General features: G+C 45.2%; 1 protein-coding gene across 1 annotated transcript in view; it reads right to left on the reverse strand.

The window, feature by feature from the left end:
* Window positions 1-7,209, reverse strand: part of LOC140720540 (E3 ubiquitin-protein ligase TRIM39-like) — a 449,184-nt gene extending 441,975 nt beyond the window's left edge. Inside the window, exons 1-4 of the mRNA XM_073035380.1 lie at window positions 7,118-7,209; window positions 6,468-6,701; window positions 4,741-4,763; window positions 4,535-4,653 (exon numbers count right to left, since the gene is read on the reverse strand). Of these exons, the coding sequence (XP_072891481.1) occupies window positions 4,535-4,653; window positions 4,741-4,763; window positions 6,468-6,575 (250 nt within the window). The 5' untranslated portion in view covers window positions 6,576-6,701; window positions 7,118-7,209. The remainder of the gene's footprint in view (window positions 1-4,534; window positions 4,654-4,740; window positions 4,764-6,467; window positions 6,702-7,117) is intronic.
* Window positions 7,210-19,524: the final 12,315 nt, after the last annotated feature.

The following is a 19,524-nucleotide window of genomic DNA, read 5'->3' on the forward strand; positions in this document are numbered from 1 at the left end:
TCGAGTCTGCTCCGCCATTCAATCATGGCTGATCCTTTTTTTCCCTCCTCAGCCCCACTCCCTGGTCTTCTCCCCGTAACCTTTGATGCTGTGTCCAATCTAGAACCTATCAAGCTCTGCCTTAAATACACAGAACAAGTTCCACAAATTCACCAGCTGCTGGCTCAAAATTTTCCGCATCTGTTTTAAATAGACGCCCCTCTATCTTGAGGCTGTGCCCTCTTGTCCTAAACTCCACCGCCATGGGAAACATCCTTTCCACATCTACCCTGTCTAGGACTTTCAACATTCGAAAGGTTTCAATGAGATCCCCCCTCATCTTTCTAAATTCCAGCGAGTACAGACACAGAGCTATCAAACGTTCCTCGTATGAGAACCCTTTCATTCCTGGAATCATCCTTATGAAATGAATCCTCTCCAATGCCAGCACATCTTTTCTTAGATGAGGAGCCCAAAAGTGTTCACAATACTCAAGGTGAGGCTTCACCAGTGCCTTATAAAGCCTCAGCATCACATCCCTGCTCTTGAATTGAATGCTAACATTGGATTTGCCTTCTTCACCACTGACTCTATCTGCAAGTTAACCCTTAGTGTATTCTGCAGAATGACTGCTAAGTCCATTTTCATCTCAGCTTTTTGGGTTTTCTCCCCATCTGAAAAAAAAATCTGCACATTATTTCTATGACCACAGTGCATGGCCATGCATTTTCCAACATTGTATATCACTTGCCACCTCCCTTCCCATTCTCCTCATCCAAGTCCTTGTCCAGCCTAACTGTTTCCTCAACACGACCGGCCCCTCCACCAATCTTCGTATCATCTGCAAACTTGGAAACGAAGCCATCTACTCTAGGACATGAGGGTATGACTTCAGGATTGAAGGACGGCCTTTTAGAACTGCTATGTGGAGAAATTACTTTAGTCAGTGTGTGGAAAATCTGTGGAATTTGTTGCCACAAGTGGCTGTTAAGGCCAAGTCATATTTAAGACAGAGATAGATAGGTTCTTGATTAGCTAGGGCATCAAAGGGTATAGGGTGAAAGCAAGGGAGTGGGGATGACTGGAAGAATTGGATCAGCCCATGACTGAATGGTGGAGCAGACTCGATGAGCTGAATGGCATATTTCTGCTCCTATATCTTATAGTTTATTCCATCAGCTAGATCTTGATATACAGCGTAACATGATGGTGTCCTAAGACTGACCCCTGTGGAACACGAGTCACTGGCAGCCAACCAGAAAAGGATACCTTTACTCTCATTCGCTGTTTCCTACCAATCAGCCAATGTTCTAACCATGCCTGTAACTTTTCTGTAATACCCTGGCCTCTTAAACTGGTTACCACCTTCATGTGTGGCACCTTGTCAAAGGCCCTCTGAGATTCCAAATATATAACATCCACTGCATCCCCTTTATCTATCCTGCTTGTAATCTCCTCAAAGAATCCCAACAGGTTTGTCAGGCAGCATATTCCCTTAACGAAGCCATGCTGCCTTGTCCTATCTTGTCCAGTGTCACCAAGTATTCCATAACCTCATACTTAACAACTGACTCCAATTTCTTCCCAACCACAGAGGTGAGGCTAACTGGTCTATAATTTCCTTTCTGCTGCCTTCCTCCTTACTTAAAAGGCTAAGTGACATTTGCCATTTTCCAGTCCTCTGGCACCATGCCAGGGTCCAGTGATTTTTGAAAGATCATTTGAAATGTCTCCACAATGTCTACCACAACCTCTTTCAGAACACTAGGGTGCAGTTCATCTGGTCCGGGTGACTTATGTACCTTTAGGTCTTTCAGCTTTTTGAGCACCTTCTCCCTTGTAACAGTAACTGCACTCACTTCTCTTCCCTCACACTCTTCAACACCGGACACAGTGCTAGTGTCTTCCATGGTGAAGACTGGTGCAAAATATTTGGTTTATCTGCCACCTCTTTATCCCGCGTTATTATATATCCGGCCTCATTTTCTAGCGGTCCTATACCCACTCTCATCTCTGTTTTTTTTTACAATACTTGAAAAACAATTTGATATTGTTTGCTAACTTGTTTTACAAAGACAGGTGTGTAAAAAGGGCCTGAAGGATCATTGGAGACCAGAGTCACCCCAAACACAACCTGTCCCAGTTGCTACCATCCGGGATACGGTACCGCAGCATAAAAGCCAGGAGCAACAGGCTCCGGGACAGCTTCTTCAACCAGGCCAGCAGACTGATTAACTCATGTGGAAACAACAATATTTCTATGTTATATGAACCAGCCTGTTGTACATATTATTCATCATAAATTACTATAAACTGCACATCACACATTTAGATGGAGACCTAACGTAAAGATTTTTAATCTTCATGTATATGAAGGATGTAAGTAATAAAGTCAATTCAATTCAAATCAATTTCTTATTTACTTTTTCTCACCCAATCATCCTTTTAGTTCTTCTCTGTAGCTATTTAAAAGCTTCCTAATCATCCGTCTTCCTACTAGTTTTTGTTTAGTTGTATGCCCTCCCTTTTGCCTTTACAATAACTTGTCTTCCCTTGTCAGCCATGGTTTTACTATTTTGCCATTTTAGTATTTATTTATTTTTGGAATACATCTATCCTTCACCTTCGTCATCTTCCCAGAAACTGACACCATTTCTGCTCTGTTGTCATCCCTGCCAGCATCTCCTTCCAATTTGCTTTGGCCAACTCCTCTCTCACCACTGTAATTTCTTTCACTTCTCTGAAATACTATAATGTCAGACTTTACTTTCTCTTTATCAAATTTCAAGTTGAACTCAGTCACGTTGTGAGTACTGCTTCCTAAGGTTTCTTTTAACTACTCACTTCTGGTTCAATACATAACACCCAATCCAGTAGAGCTGTTCCCCGAGTCGGCTCAACGACAAACTGCTCTAGAAAGCCATCACATTGCATTCAACAAACTCACTCTCTTGAGATCCTTTACCAACCTGATTTTCCCAATTGACCTGCATGTTGAAATCACACATGATTATCATAACATTGTCCTTTTCATCAGCCTTTTCTATTTCCAGTTTTAATCTGTGGGCCTCAACCTACTGACTGCTGGGAGGCCTGTATATGACTGCTGTCAGTGTCATTTTTACTTTTGCAGTTCCTTACCTCAACCTACAAGGATTCAACATCTTCCAATCCTATGTCATGTCTTTCTATTGATTTACCATCAGAGCCACACCACCCCATCAGCCTTCCTTCCTTCCTATACCTCAGATACACTGTGTAACCTTGGACATTCAGATCCACACTACAACCGTCCTTCAGCCACGATTTTGTGATAGCCACAACATCACACATGACAATCGGTATTAGTGCAACAAGATCATCCACCTTATTTCTCATACTCCATGCATTGAGATATAACACTTTGTGTACTATATCTGCTACCCATTTTAATTCTGCATCTCTAATGCACTGATAGTCACCCTGCTGGCTGCAATTTTGTCCTCTCATCTGTCCGCCTTATCTGACAGTCTGACTGCACGCTATCTTTGCATTTTTACCATCAGTCCTATCCCTTCACTCCAATTCCCAACCCCACCCCCACCAAATTAGTTCAGACCCTCCTCAACAGCTCCATCTAACCTCTCTGTGAGAATATTGTTCTCCCTTTTGAGCAGGTCATTCCTCCTCCAGAGGAGATCCCAATGATCGAAGAATCTGAAAACATGCCCCCTGCACCAGCTTCTCAGCCAAATTTAACCTGCCAAATTGTCCTGTTTCTACCCTCATCAGCACGTGGCACAGGCAGCAATCCAGAAATTACAATCCCGGAGGTGCTGCTTCTGAGCTTGCTACCAAACTCTCCAAATTCTATTTTCAGGACCTCTTTGCTTTTACTTCCTATGTAACTGGCCCCAAAATGTGCCAGGATATCTGGCTGTTTTCCCTCCCTCTCTAAAATGCTGCGGACACGATCCGAGACATCCCTGACCCTGGCACCTGGGAGGCAACATAACATTCGGGTATCCCCTTCACATCCACAGATTCTCCTGTCTGTTCCCCTGACGATTGAGACCCCTGTCACTACAGCTCCCCTCTTCTCCATCTAACATCAGTGAGAGTTGCGGGTTCAGGAGGGGGGTGGGGTGAAGACCTGTGTCAGTCAGAGTCTGCACTCACAGCGCAAGAAGGATTTGTGTATTTTTCTGACAATCCTGATCACCGCACTGCTACCCGCTTTTATTCCCTACAATATCATGAAATCTGTATTAATCTCCTATTTCCTGTGGTAGGATTCAAGCTCATGTCTTGGTGTGTTAGTGCAGTGTGCCTGGGATCAGGACACAGTGGTTCATCTGCCAGTCCCGTGTATTGGTTGTACTGTGACCCTGTGCTGGTGTGTCCAGGGGTCTGACATCTCCAGCTGACCATGTGACAGTGATGCCCCCCAGTTGGTGCCGTTGATGTGGAATAAACATCAGTTCCCTTTCAGCCCATTATTAAAGCCAATCCTTGCCTCAGATGTAACTTAGTTGTGTCTCATAAACAAGGAGAAATGAATCTTTGTAAGTTTTACCTCGGTTAATAGCATCAAGTGTTTCTCTCAGCACTGTGTTCAACAAATAGATGTGATCAAATTTTTCAACTGGTAGGGCCTCATCTGTCACTGATAATTCCTGGACATCGTCACTGATTCTGTAAATATTAAACTGCTGGTGATAAGCTGGAATTTTGAAGTATTTTACAAATCCATACAGGGTTTCAGTAAAGAGCATGTCCTACCTCCTGTTTCGATGAGCTTCCTCCTGAAGTAAATAAAAGCACAAATCTGATTAGACTTGGACTTACTGTCCACGTCCTGAATTTAATCCAAATCATTCCAAGATGTTGAAACTTCCCACTCCCACAGTCAGTCACACACACGGACAATACAGAACCACGGAGAGAATTAAAGAGGAAAGTTTCTGAAAATTAGACCATTACTGAGAGGATGGAACTGACAGGAGAGACAGGACAGGCTGTGCATTATCATCTGGATAAGACGTCAGAATGATAAAATGGAACAATTTAAGATCAGTGATGGATTTGCTTGCGCGAAGGTGGAAAAAGTACCTCATTATGGCGAACACGAGAGGACACAGGTGCTTGGAAGTAGTACGGAGGAGATGTCGGGTAAGTGTTTTGGAATGGGTGGAATGAGCTGCCGGCAACGAAGGTGGAGGCGGATGCGATAGGGTCTTTCAGAAGACTCCTACACAGGTACATGGAGCTTGGAAAAATAGAGAGCTATGGCTAACTGGAGGTAATTTCTAAAGTGAGTAGATGTTCGGCACAGCATTGTGGGCCAAAGAGACTGTATTGTGCTGTAGGTTTTCTTTGTTTCTGTGTTTCTATTTATGGGGAGACCTTCAGTCAAAGATAAAATGCCAGCTGGTTTTTAATAAATCCCACAAGAAATTTAGTGAAGAGGATGTGGAACTCGCTGCCACAGGAGTGGTTGAAATGGAACAGCAGAGACTGACTGTAATGGGGAGGCTGGATAAACACGTGAGGGACCAGGGAGTTCGGGCACTGTTGCTGGGTGCTGTGAGTAGGTGGCAGGAGGATTGTGGCTGAGGGGAAATTGATAGAAGATGGACCGAATGGCCTGCTCTTGACGGAGAATGGGACACAATCCCATGTAAAACTTATCCGAAAAAGTAGAGACAGTGAAAGATTCCGTAATCTGATGGAAACTGGATATGGAGGATAAGTCTGATGTGTGGGTCACATTCTTTGTTCTCATTGATTGACAGAGAGACCCTCACACCAAACACACTCACAGCCTATGACTGGAACTGGGTGTTAATGGGAGTTTTAGAGGATATTTAATGTGATAATTAAGGACACAATCAGCAGCTCTGTGTTATGATCAGAGTAAATCATTTCAGAAAAGATTGCATTCTGACCTGGGATGTACAGAAGTTGTGGAAGTCCAGTTTTGGGGAAACAACAACCCTGAATAGTTGCATCGATTGTTTGCTGAGAAACAGTTTACTGCCATTTGTAAATGCTGTGTGTAGGAGCAACACGTCTGTTTTCTATCTGCATTGTATTCTGTGTTAGGTGTTTATTACGATAACCAGTAACGTGAGTGGGGACGTGGTAAAAGTGATGGGAATAAGTTACATATTCGTACTTTGTTCTGGGCTGTTTTGATCCTGGGACTGGCAAATGCCATATCTTTTGTTGACCGATTAATTGCAGTTTAATTTACGATTAATTATGCTGAAATTTCATCGCTTAAATATTGTATGTTGCTGATAAAGGATCAAATATCTGTCTCCGATATTTATAATGTCATTAATGGAGTGATTGTAGGTTCGTCATGCAAGGAGAACACTCTGTGTGAGGTCTCCAGCAGCGGCAATTGATTTGGTAGAATTGGCCGCTGTGTTGTGTTTATTTCAAATATACCGCTGTTCATTTAGTTCAATTTGACAGAAATAAATTGAAATGTAATCCCTCACCTTGAGAAATATCACACCGTCTTTTTGATTCATCTGTTCCTTTAACTTAGTGATTTCCTCCTGAATAATCCTTATATTCTCTTGAATTTTAAGAAGATTTTTCTCCATTGGTTTGAGAATCCTCTTCTCTTCTTCCCTGAGATCCCAGAGTAAGCTCTGCTCTTTCTCAGTGATAATCTGGCGCAGTTCAGCAAACTGGGATGTGATGTGAGTCTGAACGCTGTGTGACTGTTCCTGTCGAATGAAACGTGAAGATTAGTTTACTGCATTGCTGTGTTCTATTTCCTTATGACATAAAAGTGACCATTCGGTCCATTGGGGTCCATACTACTTCTGAGACATTCCCGTCAACCCCATTCCCTCACATTATCCTGAAACTTATTCTCCCTCAGTGACCCATTAACTCCCAGCTGATTCACATCACTCTCCCCCACCTTCACAGGGTTAATTGTAATTAACCATTCATCCAGCATTTCCCTGGGATGTGTCTGAAACTGTCATGAGCACAGGGAGAACATGCAAACTCCACACAGACAGCAGCAGAGGTCAGGATCGAACCCAGGTCACTGGAGCTGCGATACTATGTTATTCTGCATTAACTGGAGCAAACCTCGACAGTAATATCAGAAATTCCGCTCAGGAAGCCTCACCTGAACTCCGGAAATCTTCTCTTTCTGTTGCTGCTCCTTTTCCTGGAAGTCTGATTTCTTTTTTGTGAGAGAGTCTAAGGAAGATTTTACCTGATCCTGAAAGTCAGAGAGTGAAGGAAATAGAAACAAAGATGCATCAAAAGAAACAGGTGATCAAACCCGATTATCACACAAAATGCCGGAGGAACTCAGTGAGTCAGGCAGCATGTATTCAGGGGAAATAAACAGTCTGTGTTTCCGGATAAGATCCTTCATTCGGACTGGGAAGGAATGGGACAGATTGCAGAATAAAAATGTTGGGGATGAGAACTAGCTGACAGGTGACGGGTGAGACAACGTGAGGGGGAACGTGGGGGAGGGTGTTGAAGTAAGAAGCTGAGAGGAGACAGCTGGAACAGGTAAATGGCTGGAGAAGAAGGAATCTAATACGAGAGGACAATCGACCATGGAAGAAACGGGAGGAACTGGGCTGTTTGCGGCCCGAATGGTGACGAGGGAGGAGGTTAGGAGTCAGGTGTAGCACTTGTCCCGCTTGCAGGTGTCAGTGCCAGGAGAGAGATCAGTGGGGAGGAGCGAGTGGATCAGGGCGATACAGGACGTGGACCGCGATCCGAATAGAGAGCGGAGAGCTGCTGGGTGCGGAGGTGGGCTGTGGGGCGGAGAGATGCTAGAATCCCGTTGGAGATGGCGGAAGTTGCAGAGAGTTATGTGTTAGTTATTGAGGCTCGTGTGATGATATTTAGGACACTGGAAATATTTTAAGTATTAAACTAACGTTAGTTTTTACCTTGTAGATTTTAACAGCTTCTTTAACCGGCTTGAAGCTGTGCTCTCTGTGTTCCTCCGCCACTGCACAGATCAGACAGATCAGTGTCTTGTCCGTTTCACAAAACAGCTTCAGTTCTTCCTCATGTTCCTCGCAGTGACGTTTACTTTCCTTCCCTTTCGTATTCAGGTTTAGATTTCGAACTTTTTGTGTCAGATTTGCTAAGGCCCGATTCACCCTGAGGGTGCGGTCAGCAAACACCGCTCTACATTCCGGGCAGGAGTTTCTCTCCTCTCTTTCCCAACACCGTGTGATGCAAGAGCGACAGAAGTTGTGTCCGCACTCCAGTATAACCGGATCGGTGAAGAAATCCAGGCAGACGGGACAAATTACCTCCTCGCTCAAACTCTCGTTCTCTCCTTTCGAAGCCATGTTAACTCCCAGCACTTCCTGATTCAGAATGATTTCACTTTCGGGGAGCAGCTGATCCCCTGCAGTACCGCGATTGTCCACTACGCGAGCTGCAGACTCGGGGAATCAAACAACACACACACAATGCTGGTGGAACACAGCAGGCCAGGCAGCATCTGTAGGCAGAAGCACTGTCGACGGTTCGGGCCGAGACCCTTCATCAGGAGAGCTGGTGTGGTATACTGCGTCCAGTGCTCCCGGTGTGGCCTTTTATATATTGGTCAGACCCGACGCAGACTGTGAGATCGTTTCGGTGAACACCTACGCTCGGTCCGCCGGAGAAAGCAGGATCTCCCAGTGGCCACACATTTTAATTCCTCGTCCCATTCCCATTCTGATATGTCTATACATGGACTCCTCTACTATCAAGATGAAGCCACATTCAGGTTGGAGGAACAACATCTGGGTAGCCTCCAACCTGATGGCATAAGCATTGACTTCTCTCACTTCCGTTAATGCCCCTCCTCCCCTACTTACCCCATCCCTGACATATTTAGTTGTTTGTTTTTTTTAATCTCTCTCTGACCATAACTCTGCCTGTTCTCCATCTCTCTCTGGTGCTCCCCCTCCCCCTTTCTATCTGCCTAGGCCTCCCGTCCCATGATCCTTTCCCTTCTCCAGCTCTGTATCCCTTTTGCCAATCACCTTTCCAGCTCTTAGCTTCACCCCAGCCCCTCCGGTCTTCTCCTATCATTTCGCGTTTTCCCCTCCCCCTCCTACTTTCAAATCTCATAGTATCTTTCCTTGCAGTTAGTCCTGATGAAGGGGCTCGGCCCGAAACATCGACAGTGCTTCTCCCTATAGATGCTGCCTGGCCTGCTGTGTTCCACCAGCAGTTTGTGTGTGTTGCTTGAATTTCAAGCATCTGCAGATTTCCTCGTGTTTGTTCAGGGAATCAACATGGTTTTGCTGAATGTGTTCAGTGGAAATTCTGGCCCTTTCTATGTGTAGTGTGGGATCAAAAGCACATTAAAAAGACAACAGATAACAAAACGCGGTCATGGTCTGTCTAAGCCCGGCTACGAGCGGAGGAGGGTTGGCCATATGGCTAGCAACCCCATCTCGTAAAAACCTAGTGCGACAAAAACGTCAGCAGGCATGCTGCAAGGATCAGACTGGGAGGGGCCCTCTCGTCTCCACTGCAGTAATCTCGGGGCAGCGCGCTGTGGGAGTGATCTCCGGGCATGCTGCAAGGATCAGACTGGGAGGGGCCCTCTCGTCTCCACTGCAGTAATCTCGGGGCAGCGCGCTGTGGGATTGATCTCCGGGCATGCAGCAAGGATCAGACTGCGAGGGGCCCTCTCGTCTCCACTGCAGTAATCTCGGGGCAGCGCGCTGTGGGATTGATCTCCGGGCATGCAGCAAGGATCAGACTGCGAGGGGCCCTCTCGTCTCCACTGCAGTAATCTCGGGGCAGCGCGCTGTGGGAGTGATCTCCGGGCATGCAGCAAGGATCAGACTGGGAGGGGCCCTCTCGTCTCCACTGCAGTAATCTCGGGGCAGCGCGCTGTGGGAGTGATCTCCGGGCATGCAGCAAGGATCAGACTGGGAGGGGCCCTCTCGTCTCCACTGCAGTAATCTCGGGGCAGCGCGCTGTGGGAGTGATCTCCTGGCATGCAGCAAGGATCAGACTGGGAGGGGCCCTCTCGCCGCCAGACAGGTGAGGTCTTGCTGCCTGTTGGTGAGATCTGGTGAGGAGGCATTCTGCCAGACGGTCTGGACTGTCTGCTCAGGGAACCACTCCACTGTGTCCACCCAGTTCTTCTCCTGCAGTAACTGCAGGACATTCCGTGCTGACCACTGTCTGGTGTTCTTGTGGTCAAAGCTGCTGGTCTGAAAGAACTGTCACCAATTTCATTAACACAAGGTTCACATGGAGAAGCTTCCTGATTGAGACAGACACAGTCTCACAGGGTATTTACAGGGTAGGGGCAGGAATGATGTTTCTCCTGGCTGGGCAGTGGATCCAGGGATCACAGACTCAAAATCCGAGGTCACCTCAGCAGGACTGAGATGAGGAGAAATTTCCCCAACACAGTGCGTGAATATTTGGAACTTTCTCCACAAGTTTTCTAAATTAAACGGACATATTTAGGGGCTCGGCGATGTTGGGAACATAGCAGGAAAGTAGCGCTGAGGTCAAAGATCAGTCATGTTCTGAGTGAGGGACAGAACAGCGCAACGGGCCGAACAGCCACGCCTGCTCCTGTTTCTTATTTTCTAAATCACGAGTTGACCTTTGCGCCTTGTTCTCCCTTGGCCTTCATCCTGTCGGATTGCACAGGGGAGCGGTGAGAGCTCCGGAGATCCATCAGCAGCCGTTGCGGTTATTTCATGTTCTTGTTATTTATCCTGTTTCTCCATATTTGCATTTGCACAGTTTGTTACCTTCAGCAATCTGGCTGATCTTTCACTGCCTGCTTACTATTCTATACTTTTTCTAAGTATGTCCGCAGGAAAATGCTTCTCGGGGTTGTATGTGGTGACTTATCTGGACTCTGATAATAAAATTTATTTTGAAATTTGAGTTTCGGGAAACTTGCTTCAATTCTGAGAACAAACTGTGACTGACATCTCCAGCTCCCAGCAGCAGCCCGGCCTCACACACTCGCAGCCAATCAGCGATCACCGCTAGGAGAGGGATGCTCTCATTGGCTGAGGATGTTAGTGGGCGGGACACTGAGCGCCCGGCCGGGCCGGGGTTTGGAACCGGGACCGAGTGAGGCCGGAGACTGGGAGCTGCGCCTCGGGTTTCGGCTGCACCACCGGCGGGTCGTGAATCCTTTCGAAGGCAGAACTGAAGAGACCGGCGGAAATTCCGTGAGATGTTTCAGCTACACGGAGGGCGCCCGGCCTTTCCCCGTCGAGGATCGGGGCCTGTTGTCTGGAGTTGTCTCCCAGACCCGTCCCTTCCTGCTGGGAGACGGGAGCTGCCCCGCAGCGGCTGCCGATGGATCTCCGGAGCTCTCACCGCTCCCCTGTGCAATCCGAACGGCTGAAAACCAAGGGAGAACAAGGCGCAAAGGTAAACTCGTGCTTTAGAAAATAAGTAACAGGAGCATGCCTGGCCACTCGGCCCGTTGCGCCTATTCCACCCTTTCCTCAGAATAGTCCTTCCTTTTTAAATCTTTTTATTGATTTTAAACAAACATAAATGAAACATGAATACAAAGAGCTTGAGAGTACATAATTAATAGGTTAAAGTATAAATACAAACAGATGATATTAACCTCCCAAACTCATAGTGTTTACAAAAAATGGAAAAAATAAGAAACCCTCCCCCCCAAAAAAATAAAAAAAATCATAATCGACATGGGCCATTGCATTATATCAATTATACACAGTAGCGTCAATAACTCCGCACCTCCATCCAAATAATTAAGGACAATAAAAGTAAGGTTTAGGGAAAGTCAGTTTAGCTCATATGAAAATGTTGAATAAATGGTCACCAAGTTTCTTCATATTTACCTGAAGGGTCAAAGACAACACTTGTAATTTTTTCTAAACTCGAGAAAACCACTGAAATATAGTTGGAGGACTAATTTCTTTCCAATTCAATAGGATAGATCTTCTCGCCATTAATGTAACAAATGCAATCATCCGCCGGGCTGGGGGGTGGGGGGGATAAACGACTATTATCCACCATTGGTAAACCGAAAATTGCAGTAATAGGATGCGGTTGCAATTTGATATTCAGAACTGTTGAAATAATACCAAAAATATCTTTCCAATAATTTTGCAAACAGGGGCAAGACCAGAACATGTGGGTCAATGAAGCGACTTCAGAATGACATCTGTCACAGGTTGGATTAACATAAGAATAAAATCAAGCGAGTTTATCCTTGGACATGTGAGACCTATGAACAACCTTAAATTGTATTAGGCATGTTTAGCACAAATAGAAGAAGGATTGACTAATTGTAAAATTTTCTCCCACTGCTCTGTGGGTATAAGACAGTGAAGTTCTTTTTCCCATTCCTTCTTAATTATTTCTGATACTCCTGTCTGGATTTTCATGATCATATGGTAAATGATAGCTACTTAACCCTTCTGGCAAGGATTCAGAGATAGAATTTTTTTCTGTAATGTCCATTGGACATAATTTCAGAAAATACTAACATTCAAGAAATTTCTAACTTGCAAGTATCTAAAAAAAATGAGTTTTAGGCTGGATAGCTGTTCAAAGGACATAAAACTGTTATCTAAAAATAGATCACGAAAACATGTTATACATTTTGTTTTCCATAACACAAAGGCCTGGTCCATAAAAGAGGGCTGGAAAAAGAAGTTAGATATAATAGGGCTTGATTATTCAAGCCAAAGAATTTACGAAATTGAAACCATATTCTTAATGTATGTTTAACTATAGGATTAGTTATTTGTTTATTCGGTTTAGATAAAGCAAAAGGAAGCGAAGATCCTAAAATAGAAAACAGTGATAGATAGATAGATACTTTATTCATCCCCATGGGGAAATTCAACATTTTTTCCAATGTCTCATACACTTATTGTAGCAAAACTAATTACTAATGAGAAGTCTTGTACAGATTTACACTCCAAATTTACCCATTGTGGGCAAGGTACTATGACCAATTCTTGTGTCCAAAATATATAAATATTGAATATTAACTGCCCAATAGTAAAATCTCAGGTTTGGCAAAGCAAAACCACCTTCCTTCTTAGGCTTCTGTAAATATCTTTTACTTAATCTCGGATTTTTACTATGCCACACATATGAGGATATTTTGGAGTCAATAATATCAAAAAAAGATTTAGGAATAAAAATTTGTAATGCTTGGAATAGATAAAAAAATTTGGGTAATACTATCATCTTGATAGTATTAATTCGACCAACCAATGACAGAGATAATGGGGACCACCTGGTAACAAGTTGCTTGATTTGTTCAATTAAAGGTAAAAAAATTAACTTTAAATAAACCCTTACGTTTCTTGGTAATTTTAATACCCAAATAAGTAAAATGATCTGTGACAACTTTAAATGGTAAGTGTTTATAAATTGGAACTTGCATATTTAATGGAAATCATTCACTCTTATTAAAATTCAGTTTGTAGCCAGAAAAGCTACTAACCTGAGCAAACAAGGATGAAATAGCAGGAATAGATCTCTCAGGGTAAGATATGTTTAGTAACAAATCATCAGCATATAATGATAACTTATAAGTCCCTTACCCACGGGTAATACCAAAAATATTAGGTGATTCACGAATGGCAACGGCTAAAGGTTCCAAAGCAATGTCAAATAATAGAGGACTTAAAGGGCAGCCTTGCCTTGTACCACAGGACAACTGAAAAAAGGAGATATTTGATTATTGGTAAGAACGGAAGCCAAAGGATTATAATACATTAATTTAATCCATGATATAAATTTCAAGCTAAAATTGAAATTCTGCAACGTATTAAATAAATATGGCCATTCAACTCTATCGAACGCTTTTTCAGCATCTAAGGAAATGACATTCTGGTATTTTAGATGTATAAATTATATTAATAAATTTTCAAATGTTAAAAGATGAATAACAGTTTTTAATAAATCCGGTCTGATCTTCAGAGATAATTTGAGGGTAACATATTCTAATCTAGTGGCCAAAATGTTGGTAAAAATCTTAGAATCCGTATTCAGCAAGGATATTGGCCGATAGGATGCACATTCAGTGGGGTCTTTATCATTTTTAAGAATTGGAGAAATGGAGGCATCATAAAAAGATTGTGGTTATTTACCTACTTTTAACGCATCTTTAAAAATTTTAAAAAGCAAAAGAGGGATTTAAAAAATTTAAAAAATTCAGCAGTATAACCATCCGGACCTGGGGCTTTACCTGAATTCATTGAAAAAGGGAGTGGGTTCCCCTTTCCAGACCCTGCCTGGTGACTTCACAGCACTCCTCGGGGTTATATATGGAACCTCTCGGACAGGGACAGGGAGTGGGTTTCCCATTCCAGACCCTGCCTGGGGACTTGTGCAACTCCTCGGGGTTATATATGGAACCTCTCGGAAAGGGACAGAGAGTGGGTTCCCCTTTCCAGACCCTGCCCGGGGACTTGTGCCACTCCTCAGGGTTATATATGGAACCTCTCGGACAGGGACAGGGAGTGGGTTCCCCTTTCCAGACCCTGCCCGGGGACTTGTACCAGTCCTCAGGGTTATATATGGAACCTCTCAGACAGGGACAGGGAGTGAGTTCCCGTTTCCCAGGCAGACGCCCGAAGGTGACCGGGAGCCACCAGAGGGGCTGATGTAATACAAGCCATGGCACGGTGGGTCGCTGAGGTAAGGGAACCCATTTGAATGACAGCCCGACTGCATGAGGATTTTGGTGAATTTACCCAATAACTACAGAAAAAAGGAGAATCTCTTGCGTACTTTATAGCTCGTTTTAAGGATACGTGAGAGTCCAACGCTGGCAAACCCCTGGACAGATCAGTATGTCCAGCTCGCAGTGCAGACTTTTCTAAACTGTCTCAGACCCAAGCCTGCCCACTCCTTTAAGTTAACTAATCTCAATTCGCTGTGTCAGACCTGGCCCCAGGGTGACATAAATTCTGATGAATAGGGAGCGCAATTGACTCTTTAAAGGGACTGGGGAAAAGCGAGAGTGTGCACAGAGAACCGGTAGTGAGGAGATGGAGTTCGGGTCCCGACGAAGAACCCAGAACAGGTGGCAGGATCGTGCGGACGGTGCAGATGAAGAGGACACTTGGCTAAGAACAGAAACGGGGTTTGTAGAAAGAGGGGACATTGGGCCAGAGATTGTCGCACTGCAATCACAGACAAGAATAATGGGCAGGAAGAGAGCCTGGATCACAGCAATACTCGACAGAGTAGCACATTTACTCTCCACAATCCCTTTGGTCCCGGATAGGGCAGGCCAGAGGGGACGGATTACAGTGATATTCGACAGAGTACCACATTTACTCTGCACAATCCCCTTGGTCCCGGACAGGGAAGGCCAGAGGGGACGGATCACAGCGTACTAGACAGAGTACCGCATTTACTCTCCACAATCCCTTTGGTCCCGGATAGGGCAGGGCAGAGGGACAGATCACAGTGATACTCGACAGAGTACCACATTTACTGTCCACAATCCCTTTGGTCCCGGATAGGGCAGGCCAGTGGGGACGGATCACAGTGATACTCGACAGAGTACCACATTTTCTCTCCACAATCCCTTTGGTCCGGGATAGGGCAGGCCAGAGGGGACGGATCACAGTGATACTCGACAGAGTACCACATTTTCTCTCCACAATCCCTTTGGTCCCGGATAGGTCAGGCCAGAGGGGACGGTGATACAGGCGGCTGTGATCAGGCTCATCACACAGGCAGGCTCTTTTCTCACTGCAGTAATCAGGTAGAAGGTACAAGAGCCTCAGGACTCGCACCATCAGGTTCTGGAACAGTTACTACCCCTCAACCTTCAGGCTATGGAACAATACAGGATAACTGCACTCACCTGCTGTCCATAGAGATGCTCCCACAACAAATCATCATACTGGGACTGTCTCAAAATGAGTGAAATAAGAGGTGGTTGGACTGAGACAGATCACATTCCTGTCTCAGAATTAGAGAAATACAATCACACAGGATATTTACAGTGTAAGGGCTGAAATGATGTCTCCCATAAGGTGTGGAACCAGCGCTCACAGACTCAAAATCCAAGGACAACTCAGCAGGACTGAGATGAGGAGAAATTTCCTCACCCAGAGTGCAGTGTTTCATTTCAATTATCTCCACAAGGTTTCTAAATTGAATGGACATATCCTGGGGCACAGCGGTGATGAAAAGTTGCAGGAAAGTGGTGCTGAGGTCAAAAGTCAAGCATGTTCTGAGTGAAGGGCAGAAGAGGTGCAAGGGGCCGAATGGCCACGCCTTCTCTATTTCTGATTTTCTGAAACACGAGTTTATCTTTGCGCCTCACTGTTTCTTTTCCTGTCAGATTGAACAGGGAGCGCTGAGTGCACCGGACATCTATCGGCAGCCGCTGCGGTTATTTCATGTTCTCGTTGTTTATTTGCATTGGCGAAGTTTGTTGTCTTCTGCACTCTGATTGATCTTTCAGTGATCCAGATATAGTTACCTTTCTGTAGCTTTTCTCTGTATGTTTGTAGGAGTTGTATGTGGCGACTTGTATGTACTCTGATAATAAAATTTACTTTGAACTTTGAGCCTCGGGGAACTTGCTTTGATTCTGAGAACAAACTGTGACTGTCATCTCCAGCTCCCAGTAGCAGCCCGTCCTCCGACACACTCACAGCCAATCAGAGAATACCACTGGGAGAATCTTGCCTCCATTGGCTGAGGAGTGTCAGTGGGCGGGACGCTGAGCGGACCGAAGTTTGGAATCGGGAACGAGTGGACCCGGTGAGAGACCCGAGACTGGGAGCAGCTCCCCAGATAAAGGCTGCAACAGCGGCCGGAGTTTTGACTCCTTCCGATGGCGGAGGTGAAGAGACGGGCGGAGATTCCGTGAGATGTTTCAGCCTCACAGAGGGTGCCCGGTCTTCCCCGGCGTGGATCGGGGCCTATTGTCCGGAGTTTCCTCCCAGACCTGTCTCCTGCTGCTGGGATACGGGTGCTGGTCCGCAGCGGCTGCCGATGGGACCCCGGTGCTGTGAGCGCTCCCCTGTGCAAAAGGACAGGCTGAAGGTCAAGGGAGAACCAGCCGCAAAGGTAAACTCGGACTTTAGAAAAAGGAAACTGGAGCCGGCCATTCAGCCCTTTGTGTCTGTTCTGCCTTTCACTCAGAACATGCCTGATCTTTGACCTCAGCGCCACTTTCGCGCAACGTTCCCAGCATCGCAGAGCCACAAAATTTGTCCTTCGAATTTAGAAATCTTGTGGAGAAAATTCCAAAGATTCGCTGCCCTCTGGGTGAGGAAGTTTCTCCTCATCTCAGTCCTGCTGAGGTGAACTCGGATTCTGTGACCACCATTCCTCACCACAGCCAAAGGAAACGTCATTCCTGCCTCTACCCTGTCAATACCCTGTGAGACTGTGTCTGTCTCAGTCAGACGGCCTTTTATTTCTCTAATTTTGAGACAGGCCCGGTCAGTATAATCTCTCCGAGGACACTACCTCACCTCCTAAATCAATCTGGGAAATCTCTTCATTCCCTTCATTCCACAGGCTGACTCCGGGAGGGAGACCAGACCTGTGCACAGTGTTCCATGGACGCTCTCACCAGGACCCCATATACCTTCAGAGGAGATCTTTATTCTTGTATTCAAACCTTCCTTCCCATTCAATGTTCTTCATTTAATATCGAACTCAAACAGTGAACAGACACAACACAACCGCAGCCATGTGGTGAAATTTGTCAGCCATACATTGCAATATCTAGGAATAAAAACCACAAATTACTGTAAGTATTTATAAAATTATACTTAAAATGTATTGCAAAAAGAGAAGGCAAATCCTGAGGAAGTGTTTATCGGCTGAAGTGTGGTGAAATTTGTTCCTTTGTGTCTGCAGTACATTGCAATATTTAGTCATAAACACTACAGACTACAGTTAGTATGTGTAAAATTATATTTAGAATGTAGTGCAAAGCGAGAGGAAAAATACTGAGGGGGTGTTCCTGGGTTCTTTCTCCATTCAGAAATCTGACAGTGGGGAAGAAGCAGTTCCTGAACCGGTGAGTCTGTCTCCAGGCCCCTGTACATCCTCCTTGATGGTAGCAATGAGACGAAGGCATGTCCTGTGTGATGTGGGACCTTAATGATGGGTGCCACCTTTTTGTGGCATCATCTTTTGAATGTGTCCTGGATGCTGTGGAGTCCAGTGCCCATGAAGGAGCTGGCTGAGTTTACAACTTTCTGCAGCATTTTCCGATCCTGTGCAGTGGCCTCTCCACACCAGGCAGTGAAGCAACCAGTTAGAATGCTCTCCACAGTACATCTGTAGAAATTTGCAAGTGTCTTTAGTGACAGACCGATTCCCCTCAATCTCCGAATGAAATATAGCTGATGTTGTGCCTTCATTGTAACTGCATCAATATGTTGGGCTCAGGATAGTTCCTCAGAGATGTTGAGAGGGAGGAAATGGAAACTGCTCACCCTTCTCATTTCTGATCCCACGATGAGGACTGGTGTGTGTTCCCTCGACATCCCCTTCCTGAATCCACAATCAATTCCTTTGTCTTCATGATGTTGAGTGCAAGGTTGTTGCTGTGACACCACTCAACTTGCTGATCTATCTCACTCCTGTACTCCTTCTCGTCACCATCTGAAATTCCACCAACAATAGCTGTGTCATCAGCAAGTTTATAGATGAGCCTAGCCACACAGACGTGGGTGTAGAGAGAGTAGAGCAGTGGGCTGAGCACACATCGTTGAGGTGTGCCAGTGTTGATTGTCAGCAAGGAGGAGATGTTATTTCTGATCCACACAGACTGGGGTCTCCTGGTGAGGATCCAGTTGCAGAAGGAGGTACAGAGGCCCAGGTTTTGGAGCTTGTTGATTACAATTGAGGGTCTGATTGTGTTGAACGCTGAGCTGTAATCAGCAGCCTGACTTGTGTTTTGCTATTGACCTGGTGATCAAAGGCCAAGTGTGAGCCAGTGAGAATTGTTGACAGATTGTAGCGATTGGCAAATTGCAGTGGGTCCCTGCACACAGACAGGAGTTGATTGACCATGACCAACCCCTCAAAGCACTTCATCACAGTAGTGAGCGTCACTGGGTGATAGTCGTTGAGGCAGGTCACCCTGGTATTTTTGGGCACTGGTATGATTGTCGACGTTTTTGTGTGTGTGTGTGTGTGTGTGTGTGTGTGTGTGTGTGTGTGTGTGTGTGTGTGTGTGTGTGTGTGTGTGTGTGTGTGTCTACGTGTGTTCGCACGCTTGAGCAGAGAGACAGAGTATTTGAGGCTTTCCAGTTGAATTCAGGTATATTTCCAGTAATTGGTGTGCCTCGAAAGATGGGTCACAGTGTTGGGCCGACCATTCAGATCAGAACAAAATAATTTACCCGGCAGGCTGAGCTCACAAACCGCTCTTGTGTTTCAGAGAGTTATTTACAAATTGAAATGTACAATTTAAAATGTGCAAAGTAAATGTATTATCAAAGTATAGGCATGTCACCATGTATAATCCTGGGATTTGATTATATTGTAAATTCAGTAAACTCAAGAACAATTATACGATGAATGAAAGAT

Source organism: Hemitrygon akajei, unplaced genomic scaffold (assembly GCF_048418815.1).
Source record: "Hemitrygon akajei unplaced genomic scaffold, sHemAka1.3 Scf000044, whole genome shotgun sequence".
Taxonomy (NCBI): Eukaryota; Metazoa; Chordata; class Chondrichthyes; order Myliobatiformes; family Dasyatidae; genus Hemitrygon; species Hemitrygon akajei.